The sequence below is a fragment of the Strix uralensis genome, chromosome 26 (assembly GCF_047716275.1).
Source record: "Strix uralensis isolate ZFMK-TIS-50842 chromosome 26, bStrUra1, whole genome shotgun sequence".
Taxonomy (NCBI): Eukaryota; Metazoa; Chordata; class Aves; order Strigiformes; family Strigidae; genus Strix; species Strix uralensis.
In genome coordinates, this window is record NC_133997.1 from 5,958,733 (window position 1) to 5,972,535 (window position 13,803).

Here is a 13,803-nt window from a genome sequence, read left to right on the forward strand (position 1 = left end):
TTCCCATCTGTGGTAGCATCAGCTTTGCGTCTTTCCCCCTGACGAGAAAACTTCTTGATTTAGGCTTTCCAGTGAGTGCGAAACCAGAGAAGCAATGTGGGGATCTTTGGCCTTTCTCCTGGAAGAAAGTGAAAGCGAGAGAAGCAGGGGTTGTGCAGACCCATCTGCACATCCCTCGGGCACTGCTGCTTAGGAAGTTCACCTCGGTATCAGTCCTGGAGGAGAAAAGCTGGTAAGCTATAAGGAAATAGAGAATGTCTGAAAATGAGAAATTCCACATGAAATTTGAAATATTACGTCGAAGAAAAAAAAAATAGAGGGAAGAAGAAAAACCTGATACGATGAATGTTTGAGTCATGTATTATTCTGGATTAGCTCTGCCACAGAAAGATCCCATACACCCTATGAAATCCATTACCTACAAGCCAGTGAACATTTGTACAGCACATGATGCAGGGATCATAGCTGAAGCCAAGTTCCCCTGTATAATATCCACCCCAGGGTAGATTGGTCCATTTCCAGGGTCAACAGCCAGAGGATTAAGCATTTATCTCTGCAGAACAGTGGATAATTAATACCAGATCGAACTAGGGGCTACGCTCAAGAGAGCTTGTGACTAGATTTGTGACTGAGTGTGGCTTTATTGCCTGCGGGTGAGTTATGGGGAGCAGGATGATGGGTTTTTTTGTACTGCAAAGTGCAGGCGTGGCTTTGGTGATCTGCCTCGTCGCAGAGCATCGACAGGGCTTTGTGCTGGGATGGCACCGGGCTTCCCAAATGGAGCTGAGGGTGAGCTCTCCCGTCATGGCCACAGGCAGTAGGTGTTAGGGGTGTGAACCCCTCAGGAGATCTTTCCTTCCAGCCAAACGCTGGAAGAATAGAATCGGGATGCTGTGATTTGCCATCTTCTGGATTTAAATGTAAAATCCAGGTTTTGGCACTTCTGGCTTGCTTGAAATAAATTAATACCATTATCCTGGCCGCAGTCCAGTTCAGGTAATTATATTCTTCCTACCTTAATGCCACTCCAGCCCCCTGTCTCCACTGGATATGCTATACTCTAATTCCTGTCTGGAATTTGCTTATTATGTTACAAAATCTTTTTATTTTTTTTCCCTCTGAGTATAACTTGTGCACAGAGCACTAGCCAGCCCCCAGCACTATGCTGAGCCGCTAAAATAGTCGAGAGAACCTGCCTTAGACATTTGAGTGTGCCTGGTGGTGTCCTGGAGCATCTCTCCTGACTCGTAAGCCTGCTGAGCTGAGAAGATGGATAACATAATAATCAGAGCAAGTGTTACATTCATGTTTAACATAGTGGACTGCTAGAAGCCCGCCTCTCTCTTCTCAGAGTGCTTTAGGCTGGTGAGTGTGTTAATGGGAGGAAATTCAGCACTCCTGGGTGCTTGGCTTACCTTCCCGTTGCCATTTCTTCAAAGATTTTGAAGACTAAAGTATGTCGTTACTTCCAGGTGGGGGAAGCATCCTCTTGTCTTTGAGGAGAGTATTGGCAGTGTTTTAATATAAACACGTCCAAATCTCCCTGCTAATCTAGTGGAGCAGTCCTGCCTTGATTTGAGGTTAGCGTCCAGCCCTAAGAAACCCTGTTTCCTGCAGTACTTGAGCGATGCTAAAAGCTGCCTTTGAGTCTTTGGTTTCCCTTTTGGAGCGCAGCTTGCTTGTCCGTGTTGGTGGCTGACTGGCCCTTACATCTCCTGCGATTGAGACATTGGGTTGTTTTTTCCCCTTCGAAAAGTATTTAAAGTCGCCTTCTTTCCTTACCCTTTTCAATTACTCTCTCTTCATCTCCTGGGCTCGCTGAGCAGCTGAAAAGGTCGCTCAAGCAGTACTTGAGGAGAGCATCCTGCAATTCCACGTACTTCCTTCCTGTTCCCAGGCCCCTTTGCTCTTCGACGGCCCTCGAGGACAAGGGGGGTTTGAGGGACGTGCTGGAGGAGGGACAGCAGGGGTGAGGATCAAAGACCATAAACCACTGTTTAAAAAATATAATGCCCACCAGCTTCTCTCGAGTGTCGCATCTGGGAGAGCCTCATTAACCTTCTGTTTCCCCCTCCTACTCCTTTGCCCCTGAAAATCAACAAAGCCAAACATAACAAGTTGCCTTGATTGAAGAAGGCTGGAGTGTGTGTGCTTAGTGTGAAAAAGCAAAAGCAAAGCCATTGGCTAAAGCCCCTTTTCCATGCAGGCCACTTCACATTTATTACGCTAGAAGACGGAGCTCTTTAAATCCCGATGCTCTTTATAGTTGAGCTCTTTAACTTTCTCCCTTCCTCCCCTTGCAGCCTTCATTCTCTCCTTGTTCCGCTCCTTCCGCTCCGCTCCTTTTTCTTTTGTGCTGTGAGAACGAGTCTTTTAATCCCCTTGTACTGCAGATTAAAACTATTATAGCCTCCCCAACCTGACATTTTCTCAGAGAGGCTCACAGCCAGATCTTTATGAGTGCTCTCTGTCTGTCTGCTGCTGCCTTTCTTCTCAGCACACTAAACCTCCGTTCCTGACCTTTCCCTGAAGAGGGAAGGGCTGGAGCGAGCAATCCCATGTAGGCAGAGGCTGGTCTCAGCAGGGCTCGGGGTGCAGGAAATTAACAAGTAAATAAGGAGAGAAAGAAAAGACGATGGGAATTAAGAGAGAACCAAAGCAAAATTCAGCGTGTTTGGAAACCAAAGGCCGGGCTTGGGTCTGAGTTTTGCAAATGGTCCTGTCTTTACGAGGAGCCAAAGTGTAAACCTGGGACTCATTTTTAGTAGCAGATCGGGGTTACCTGAAACCTAAGCTACAGTCCAACTCCGCTTCTTGAATTTGGCCCAAGAATAACAGATCCAGGCACCTAGAAGTACGCAGGTAGATGTTGAGTTTGTGAGCTTGCAGGGACAGGAGTGACTCCTACACTATGGGGCTCTGTCCGCAACAGCGCGTTTCCTAGTATTTGTCATCAAACAATTGTACCTCACCTCTGAGATTGCAGAGTGGGTCGATGTGCTGGTCCTTGTCTTGTACACATCATAAAAACACAAAGGGTTGGGGTAGTTTGCCTAAAAGCGTGTGCGCTAATGGCAGAAACATCTTTCCTACAGAGTTTTCTGGCTCTCGTCATCAGTCCTGCTACTGCGAGGTGTCCTACAAATGTCCCAGAGTTCTTGGCGAAGCATCAAGGAAGGTGAAAAACTGGCCCCAAGACACATTCCCCAGAGAAACAGTATAGAATTACCCCAAACAGGCCCCCTTTCAGGTTTGTGTACAACATATAAGGATGCATTACTGAATGGGAGAGGTGTCTGTTGCTAACCAGGTTTTTGAGCAGGGAGGAGGCAGTTTGGGTTCCTCTTCTCTCAGACCTCCAGCATGAACTTGGCCTGGTTGTTTTGAGCCATCGTTTCAGCCAGCTGTAACATCAGGTTGATAACCTGACCCAGAGCTGTGCCGATGTCCTAGCACTGCAAAGCTCTGGGTGCTCTGCTAACCTGTTCAGCTTGAACTGAAGAAAATCACACAGAACCTGTGGCAAGGAAGTAAAAAAGGTCAGGTTTCAGTCCTGCAAGGCTTTCTTGCATCCATTTATACATGGGTTATGTTTTACCTCCCTTGTAAAAGGAGAAATGGAGAATTTGCTTATCTTTTATAAGCACCTTGAGAGCACAGCCTTCACAAGTCACGCATGGGGTTAGGAGACATTTGAAGGGTTGATTCAACGCCTCCATATTTTGCTAAAATAGGTGGTGACCACATAGAAGAAGATTTCCCATGCTTAGGGGCAGCAGCAGCGCTGCAACGACAAGCCAACTCATGGCATTTGTGCTCTCCCATCGTGCGCCCGAGCCAACACGGAGGCTTCTGGGGGCAGCGGCGAAATTGCTTTCAAAGCAGATAATAAAAGAAGTGCAACTGTCCCCTTTTGCAAACTCATTTCGGGGCAAAAGTTCCCCTGGCAGCCCAGCTTGCCGATAATGAAATCGAAACAGGAGCTCGCCCCCGGAGGGGCCGTACGTGTGAAACACTGCCATGTCGAATCCGTATGAATCCTCCTTGAGGAAAGCCCGAGCCCTGTAATTACTGGTTTTCTAGCAAGCAGCCTTTTCTTTCTCTTTGTGTGGGCCCGGTCCCCCCATTCTCTCCCCCCATGCGCGCATGATAAGAGGATATTTGTAATGAAAATCACTGGGCAGAAGCGGAGAACAAAAGCGGGGGCACAGCGCGCTCGCCGGTGGGGATATTAGAGGCGCTGGGCTCCCACCTCGTCCGGTCTGCTCTCCGCTGGGAGAGCGCGGTGGGCACGGCGGGCTGGGGAGGCTCTTATTAACCTTAATCTGCAGAAAGGGGCTGAAGCCACGCCGTGGCCCGGTTTCATAGCTACAGCGGCTCGCTCCCAAGCGTGCAGCCTTATGAAGGGGCAGTCTCCCCAGCAACTCTAATGCGTTTTTGCACCGTTACCGTCTAATCTGAGGGAGAAATGTCACCGCCGTCAGACCCCAGGCTGGCAGCTCCCAGCCACGGCCGTGCTGGTAAGCACATATCCAGCTTCAACCTTCTGGTTGCTGGGGTGAAAGGGCCTCTTTATCTCCGCGGGGAGAGGCAGATGAATCCCGGGCTCAAACAAGGGACCTGCTTTTTTTTTTTATTTTATTTTCCCCCCCACCAGACGCTCCCCCTCCTGTTCAAGGGCTCTTTATTATGTCTTTTAATTCTCAGCTGAGAGTGGGAGGGAGCAATAAGGCTGGAGAAATGGGGAGGGGGGGGAAAGCCCCTCGCAGTGGGGAAAGGCCCCAGCCACCAGTGTGTGAAAAGGGAAGGCAGCGTGGGGATTAAAAATGTCAGCTTCATGGGAAGTACTTGATATTTAATAGCTTTGCTTGGTTGCTGCAAGGTGGTGACGTGCACAGCACTGTGAGGGCAACTGTGAGCCGTGTCCCCTTGGACAATCGATGCCATTTCTGGGTGCCTCGGGAGCTATCGTCATATAGGATGGTGAGAAAGAGCCGTGGAAGCTGAGCTTGTGTTACTTAAGATCAGGTTGTCAGGTTGGTGGCTCGTCCTTTCTGTGCCTGGCCAGCACAGGATGCCCTGCTCCTGACACAGCTGAGCTTTCTTCCCACTGGCAGCTAGATGATAGTGTTTGTGACTTTTTTTTTGTTGCAAAAATGCTGCTGGATGGTCTGTCTGCAACATATTCTCTAGTTTACTCATGTTCGCAGCCGCTGCGGGACCGAGGCCTTTTAGAGCATTAGCAGTGGGTAATCTTCTCTTCTTGACAGATGCTCTGATGTTATCTGCTGCCCGTACAGTCAGGGCCACTGGAGAAATTTGTTTGTGCAACAGGAGAGTGCTCCTGAGCCAGTAGGGACCTCGTCAATGTTTTTGTCTGATTAGGCCAATAAAAATTTTTCAATTCCTCCCTCACCTCCAGCACGCGCGTGCTGCAAACACCAGCACACAAATAGCACGCTTTATCTCTCCCCCAGATTACCTCCTGTGCCCCTCTGGATGTGGCCTTGGGAGAGGAAGTAGTTTCTCTAGAAAAAGAGTTGTCGGAACAATTGAATAACTGAGAGGATGGAGATTGCTTCTCGTTGCTCCTTTTCTGAGGAAGTGATGAAGATGAAGCGACTGGAGCTTTCCCAGCGTGACTGACTGATAAAGAGCCTTCCCAGCACTGCACTTCATCACTATCTCAAAAGGCAATGTGCTTTTATTAAACCAAGTCTGCTCTGGGCTCCATCAAGCTGTATTAAGTTTTTCCTTTTGTCCATGCAAATTCTAATAAACTAGCTTCTGGCTGTCATTCCCAACACACTTCAGCACAAACGTCCTTGCACGTTTTGAGAGCTTTATCCCAGATTCATGTGCATCTCCAAAGCAGCCCCTATGGATCATCTGAAAAATCCCCCCTGCCCCTCGAGGCAGGCCCTCAAAAAGGCATCTGGCAACGTTCCTGCCACCACCTGCATGGAAAAGCAGGAGGCAGGGCCTGTCCATCCCTTGGCTCTCCTGTCTTGAGGAGAACAGCGTCCAGGGTATAAATAGGCACGATGCGCTGCGATCCCTTTTAAGGGCTGTTCTTGACCCAATATGCTCCGCCAACAAAAATAAGGTTCACCTGAAGCCCAAAAGCTGCATTAGAACAGTGTGTATTAAAGTGCATCACACATCAAGGGCTTGAAAATAAACACCAGCGATGTCTCTTTTTGATCACATTCCTTTCCACGACAGGCTGACGATTTCCAAGCCAAAAATGTCACTAACCTCTCATATTTCTCCCGGTCATTTCTGTCCTGAAATTGGAATGCAGCCACAGGCAAAAGGGGGTTGAACGCCCTCGTGTCAGGGATCCAGATTTAAGAGACATTATCTCATCGATAGCGAACAACAAGGCTGGCACGCTGTCAGGCGTGATATTCCCTGGAAAGTTCAGCGTGCGTGGCGAGGGACGCGGGAAGTCAAGCTTAACTTGCGACGCTAAGCTCGCGCTAGTCAAGCCTGGTAAGATCCTGGCTGGCAGCCTCAGCGAAGTGTCTCCAGCAAGTTGGAGAGCAGCGTGGGCATGGCCCCGTGCTTGTGGGAGGCAGGGGATGGAGAAGGAGCTGAGAACAATTGCACAATGGTTAGGAATGAAAAAGTGAGATTGCGTGGAGGGAAAGAGGGGAACGGGATTGAAAACTGCACTTCTTTATTGTGGCTTGAGAGGAAAACTATGCGGGTGAGAGGAACGCAGGTCAGGTACCCTAAAACATCCAGCTGTAAGATTAGCATGAGGGACCAGGACTACTGTCAGTACCTTTCTCCGGTGGCAAAGATGGAGCTAAAGCTACACCTAAAGCTACTAATACTCTTTAAAAAGCTCCTTACGCTTGGTCTGTAGATCTCCTTGTCCTTAAGAAAAAGTTCATCTTTTCTGCTTGGCAGCAGCTGTATTTAGCCTGGAGTGCGGCACAAGCACTGGCAGATAAGACGCCACTAAGAGGTTTTGCAATCTGTCAGTCCTGTGGATCGTTCTGGGGGAAAACTTCAGAAGGACCCAGTTTCATCACCACGTGAAATTCAAAAGTGGTTGCAATAGGGGAAGAAATCGCTTGGGAAAAAATAAGGACAACCTCATAGGAGCAAATCCCCTCCAGCTCTGTGCCGAATCGGTTAAAAGTGCCAGCTTTGAACCTGCAGGTGTGGAAAGCCTTGTGGCCGCTGTTGCGACAGCACGTTTGCAGCAAACATCCTCCTGAAACAACCTTGAGCTGTTGAGCCAAGAAGTTGGCCATTTAAGTTACACTGCCTGTAAGGTTAATTTTTACGGGGCCTAGCACTGCAGCAGCAGGTCACAGATGGAGACGCCTCCCCTTGGCTTTGAATATCTTTTGAAGGACCGCAGCCCTGCAGATGTTTTTTTTGGGAACAAATTTAGTGAAACCTGGTAGCTCCTGAAATAATAACGTGCCATGCTCTGCGGCAGCAGGTCTGACCTACCAAATCCAGCCTTGGATAAACCCTTGCCTACGTGATGTCCTTGTGTGGACCCCGGCTGCTGTGGCTGGAGTTGGGGACAGACGTGGCACCAACATGCCACGTCCTGCTGTGCCCAGGAGTGACTTCTCAGAAATGCTTTCGTTTGGGAAAGCTGCAAGGTCTGGTAGAGATTTAGCTACTAGAGATTTAGCAGGGGCCTCACGCCTCCTCTCCACCCTGCACCTCAAGGGCTGTGCAGGGAAACATCCGCTCCAGGCTGGTGTGACCTGCTCGTTGCAAGAGCCGCAAGAGGGAGCTTTGGGGCTGTCCCTTAATTTTTCTTCCCCAGGCCAAGAGGCACAAGATGGTGCTGTTGTCTCAGCCATCGCAGAGCCTGGGAGGGACGAGGGAGAACCACTGTGGACAGGGGGACACTCGTGAACACCCCCCCCCACGCCACCACACCTCCCTGCAAGCTAGAGCTCTGTGCAGGACAGGGCCCAGCTCCCGGATGGGAGCTTCTCCCAAATTTGAGCCCATTTCCAGGGTGATCCCAAGGCTCTGCCTGGTTTTCCTCAGGAAAAGCTGGTGGACAAGTGATCTAGAAGAGTCACGTGCTGGTGAGAGTGGCTTCACATCCAATCTGCACTTCTCCGTGCCCCGAGATGCTGACCTGCCCCAGGGCTGAAGGGTGTGTCCCTGAGGGTTACAGCATTTATAAGGGGTAAAATAAATCTGCAGAGACATGAACCTCACGGCGAGAGGTCTGAGGGGTGTGGAGATGGGGAGAAGAAAATACAGAAAGGGGTGTTGGTGTCCACATCCCGGCAGGCTGCCAGCTCTGCCAGGTGATGGGGATGTTGGATGCGGGGTGCCCTCACTCACACTTCTCAGGCGGAAAGCTCCAGCCTGGCTTTGAAGAAAATTTTCCCATGAAAGATTCCCCGAAACTGGTACGTTCCCACAAAGGGCTTTGATTTCAGTGTATTGGCATTTTCCAATGAGAAACCATCTCATCGGAAAATTCCCAACCAGCAAAGAGAAACTCCCCGGTGTATCAGGGGAGGGTTACTGTCGCACGTGGCGGGAATTTAATACCAGTGGAGTCTTGTGTCTGGAGGCTCTGGGTAAAGAAAGGTGAAATGCAGCCAGCACCGCTTACGGCAAGAGGGGAAACCGTGAAGTCCTGCAATTGAGCAGCTTTGCTCTCTGCCCATTTTCCCAACACTTTCCTCTTAATATTTCTCTTTCATCAGGGTGTCGCTGCTTTCTGTGCAGGCAGAGGGTGCAGCATGCAAGTGTTAGGGACTGGAGGCAGAACAGGCAGGACCTGTTAGGGCATGGAGGCAACGGGAACACAAGCTGATGCTCCAGTGGTCCACCCTGCTTTTGGTAGGGGTCTTGAGCTAAATTTGGCTCTTATTGCTTCATTTCTTTAACATCATCACTGACTGCAAAGGAGGCATTAACCCCAGCTGTCCTCACACAGACATGAGTACCTGCTCCTTCGGAGGTGCCCTCCACTCCCTAGATGATGTGTGCTGCTTTCAGGAAGATTTTCAGTCCTGCCCATGCAATGCTGGTGGGCCTCACACGCTGCATATCCTTAGTTATTTAATCCACCTCTCTCTGCCCAGGGGCTCCCCTTCCTACCCCAAGCTAGATTCTTCTGTCATGCATCAACTTCAGGGTTGTTGCACAAGAGCGGAGCAGAACAGACTCCAGCCACGAATCTTCTCCAGGGCTTTGTCCAGTCTGGTTTCAAATGACTCCCCTGAGAGGGCTTTCACCAGGCCCCGTGGGATAATGTGCCACAGCCTGTTCGATCTCTGATGGAAAGCGTGCCTCTCTTCAGTGGCAGGTACTTCATCTGGGCTTGAAGGCTTCCGTCGCTCTGCTTGTTTTCTTGGTGGTTGTCTCTCTGGCAGAGGTTAGCAAGTCCCTTTGTGAGGCCTGCACTTCTCAGATGTTATGTCTGGAAGTTTGCTCTGTTTTTTTGGCTAGGGGGCCCAGGGTCTGGAAGTAGAAAGGCTTTTATGGGAACCCAAGTCCCCTTTTGACACGACTTCCTTGTGCTTAAATTTCAGGTTGAGTTACAGACGTGAACATTTTCTGGTTGGATATCTTTCATTGTCAAAGGGGATTAGACTAGTGATTATTTACATGCACCTCTATTACACAGAGTCTGTTTCTTTTCTTTTTTTTTCCCCATGTAATTCTCCATAATATGTAAACATTGACTAAAGCAGTCCGGTAGATGGGGGAGAGGGAGCACGTGAGGCTCTTGCTATGCAAAATGAAATGGGTAGATCAAGATCTCTGAGCTGGGAGATGCCTGTAGGCCCAAGGATGCTTTGGGGAGAGCATCCTCTTCCTTCCTCACGTGGACATCGTCGCCCAAGAGGCCAGGTTCATCCTGGGGCGTCACCTTTCTCCTGTGCGTTGGAGCTGGCTACAGGAGGAGGCTGAATGCTCGGCATGATGGGCCACTGGTTTGATCTAGGGCGGCTCCTCTGGAGCTTTGGCTGTTCCCCAAGAAATTGGGATATTTTTTTTAGAACCCAACATGCATGAATTTTAAAAGGGATTTTTGATAGAAGTCCCATTTACTCCTTTATTTGGCTTGGGAGGCTGCAGTGGAACAGATTTCTTTACATATCCTTGAGTGTTATTTGATTAAGGTTATGACTGCTAATAAACACTCTGAGTCTATTCTCCTTCCCCACCACTTGTAATTCAGGCTAACCGTTGCCTGCATGGGACTACACCTTTTCATCCCAGTGCAAGGGACCAGAGTGCTGATTCTGCTCCCCTTTCATCAGTTTACCGGTGTACTGCTCACTTCTGATTTATTCCAGCTTTATAATGTAAGAGAAAATAGAAATGGGAGGAGTGCCAGAAGTGATTCTGGCACAATAACCAGTTTACTTCCTTTTCCTTCACTTTGCCATTTACAATCACAAGTTCTTCTATAAAACAGCTATGAGAAGAGCAGACATTGCCCAGGAGTAAGAAAACTCGAAGCTGCAGAATCAAACGACAAAACCCAAAATCTTGTTTGCAGTGTAGGAAAGAGAAGCAGGTTCTGCTTGGAAAGACAGAAAGAAGGATGAAAGTAGGGACCCCAGAGGACTGCTCTACCTATCATCTAGAAAATGAGTGTGTTTCTTAGTATGGTTAGTCTTTTGCTATGTAAGAAAATATTTTTAATTTTTCATGAAGCAAAACAGAGGAAGTGATACAGACACCCCAGCTAACCCGCATCACCACAACTGCGGCGGGAGATCTTAGCCAGAACTCAGAGGAGTCTGGTAGGTGAATCATGGCCAAAACCAGTGAGCCACAGACTAAGGAAAGAGGTGGTCAGCCTCATCTAGGGGTACATAGATAGTCTGGAGAGAAAGAAGCAGAGAGACTCAAGAGACTGCCTGCAGTCACCAATGTCTAGGGAATAATCAGGGTGCCGCAGAAGCTTTAACAATGATGAATACGCCACGTGCAATGAAATAAAAATGTGCTTGGATGTACCTGGAATGAAAACTCTAGGTAAACGAAACTTCGCTCTGCACTTAAAATTCACACTGATGGCCATTTATGAATCCGTAAGAGCACAGAGGGCTCCCTGTTTGCACCAAGCCTTTCTGCTCCCCTTTTCCCTGAAGGTTGGGGGCCTTGATGCCTTTTTCCTGGACGTGAAGCACCGTCTTTCCACAACAGTCGTAATAACTCTTGGGCTGCGGGCGCACTAACAAAAAGCTGTGTGGGCCAGTCCCTAATTACAACCATCAGTTAAGCTGTCAGAGGGAGCTCTCGGCCTCGGTTGTTTCATTATTAGACTTTGGGCCTTGATGAGCTGCAATCAGGCATGAACGGGCGACCTGAGCCAGGGAGGTCTCCACTCCCCCACCGAGCTTGGGGCGCTTTAGTACCAGCCCTGGTTTCTTAGGCCCGGGGCTTTACCTATTGTACGGCAGGGAGGGAGCTGGGAGCAGAGAGGGAAATCAGGAGGAGAGCTCCATGGGGCATGCGATCGCCTTGGCCACAACCAGCCATCTTTCCCCACACCTACATTTACTGGCTTTTCAGGGTCTGCGGGCTTCATCATTTTGAAGCCAAGAAGCCGTTGCCATCAACTTAGGCTTCCTTGCATAAAAGCTTAAGGACTTGCAGCTATATACGTTTAGTTTCAATGCAAATGCTGTGCAGGGATGAGTCCAAGTCACGGTGTCTTTCAGCCACATCTGGATTTTGAAGTGCCCCAAAGGATGATGTGGAGGGACTATTTCTCCACACAGTGGTCCCTTTAAATTTCACACTAGACCCAGTGGAAAACAGACATGCAGATGGTGGGTTTTAATGACAACAGCACCAGTTTATTTGAACTAGGGTCTTTATGGGGAGATGTGTTTGTTTTCTCAGACCACACATTATTAACTAATCCCTAGACTTTGTTTTTATAGTCGCATTGTGAGCAACTTCCCACTTTTCGCCCCTTTCCTCCGTCAAAACGTCTTTGGCTCTGCAGTTGTGTGTAAGGCATCCTAGGCTGCTGCTGCTCGGGATGGATTTCCATTCAGCAGTCCTGCCGCGGCTGCGGCTCCCCTTTCTAACGAGGAAAGTCAGGCTGGGAATTTCCTTATGCTCTTTGGAAATGATCAGCTACGGTCATTATGCATCCTGTTCCCTCTTGGTAGGAAGGGGTAATAATATTTCTTTTGTCTTCCCCGTGTATCAGACCCTTCTTATTCCAAAGCCCACATCTGTCTCCTTTTCCCAGCTTCCAGGACAAGACTGTCTGCGTGCCTGTACTAGAAGAGAAGAGCCCATTTGCAAGGAGCTCAAAGTGAAGCGCTTGCAAGACCTTCTTCTGAAGTATTGGTTATATTAAACATATTGCATTTAAACTGCAACAGGGGAGGTTCAGACTGGACATGAGGAAAAAATGTTTCCCAGAAAGAGTGGTCAGAGAGTGGAATAGGCTGCCCAGGGAGGGGGTGGAGTCCCCATCCCTGGGTGTGTTTAAGGGTCGTTTGGATGAGCTGTTGGGGGATGTGGGGTAGGGGAGAACTTTGTAGAGTCGGGCTGAGGGTTGGACTCGATGATCCCGAGGGTCTTTTCCAACCTGAATGACTCTGTGATTCTGTGATAAATGCCATGAGAAGAGGCTTCACTGGAAGCTTTTTGCTCTTGCTTCGTGGATTCAAGAAACCTTGAAATAAGCAATTGAATTTTTGCGGTTGTGGCTGCAGGTGCTGCGCGAGAGGCGCTGGGCAAAGCCAACGCAAGCTGCCACAGCCGGCGTGCCGGGAAGGGGATGGGGTTTTGGGCAACAGCTTCTCCTCACCAGGTTTCCCACCTGTGACTTTCGCAGAGAATCTCCTCTGATCGCTTCCAGCCTTCGCCTGACAAACAGAAATCTGAAATGAAACAGCTTGTTCTGGAGGGATCGCAGAGGTCGGGGGGGTCTCTGTTGTATAGCCCCACACAGCTGTTAATCACCAAAATATCTCTGGCTCCCAGCAGCTGTCTGGTGTTTATCTTAGCCTGGATATCTACTGGCCGAGCCCACGGAGAGCAGGCTGTGCAGCCAAGCTAAATACAAACGGAAGACAGATAATTTGCACACAAGGGTGTGCACGTGTATTTTGCGTGTGTGTGTGCGTACATACACGGGTGTGCGTACGCGCAGGCTTTGTTTGTATCCCGCTGCTGCGGCTGGGCGTGCACGTCAGTGATTTCTGAAATGAATGTGTGATTTTGTGGATGCCTTGGCACCTACGAGAAGGGAAGCCTCGTGTATATGTGTTGTACAGGTGGTTTAGGCCTGTGCTTCCAGGTGCAGGACTGTGACGCAGATAAGTTCTCTTGCACAATAATTCCTCGTGCTTTCTCTAAGCCTGATGAAGCTTTTTAGATAAAGTGGAAAAATAAGGAGTTTCCTAAGTCTTCCAGAATCAATCAGCCACAGAGGCTTTAAAGTGCATCTAAAAGGCAGTTCCCTGGGTTGCCTGTGACTGTTTGGGAAACAAGGAGGAGGAAGAAAGCTAACGAAGAAGAGCATCCCACCTGCAAAAGAGAAGGAGGTCAACCTTGTGGCTCCAGTTAACCTGTCCTCGCAGGGGTGTGAGGGCAAGGTGGTTATATAAATCAGGCTTAGATGAGGCTGAGCTTTTCAGGGAAGGGATGAAAGAGGCAGCTCTCTGGGCATGTTTGATGGTCTCTCTGTGGTAAGAAGCTTGCAGTGACCTAAGAGATTAAAGATTTGAGGAACATCAAGGAGGATGTGAGCATGTTATACCCTGATTTTTCTGAAGACATACCTATCTTTCTTCCTGTTTCCAGGTCCTTTCT

General features: G+C 49.1%; 1 protein-coding gene across 6 annotated transcripts in view; it reads left to right on the forward strand.

The window, feature by feature from the left end:
- SNX19 (sorting nexin 19) overlaps positions 1-5,733 on the forward strand; it is a 32,684-nt gene extending 26,951 nt beyond the window's left edge. The window contains exons 11-12 of one of the 6 annotated variants that reach the window (XR_012632273.1): positions 64-5,352; positions 5,478-5,733. Coding sequence is in view for 3 of the 6 variants with exons in the window: in XM_074894787.1 (XP_074750888.1) it covers positions 64-193 (130 nt within the window). In the remaining 3 variants the exon portion in view is untranslated. Of the gene's footprint in view, positions 1-63 lie in introns of all 6 variants that reach the window. The other 5 variants (XR_012632274.1, XM_074894787.1, XM_074894788.1 and 2 more) reach the window with 5 other exon arrangements.
- The last annotated feature ends 8,070 nt before the right edge of the window (positions 5,734-13,803 follow it).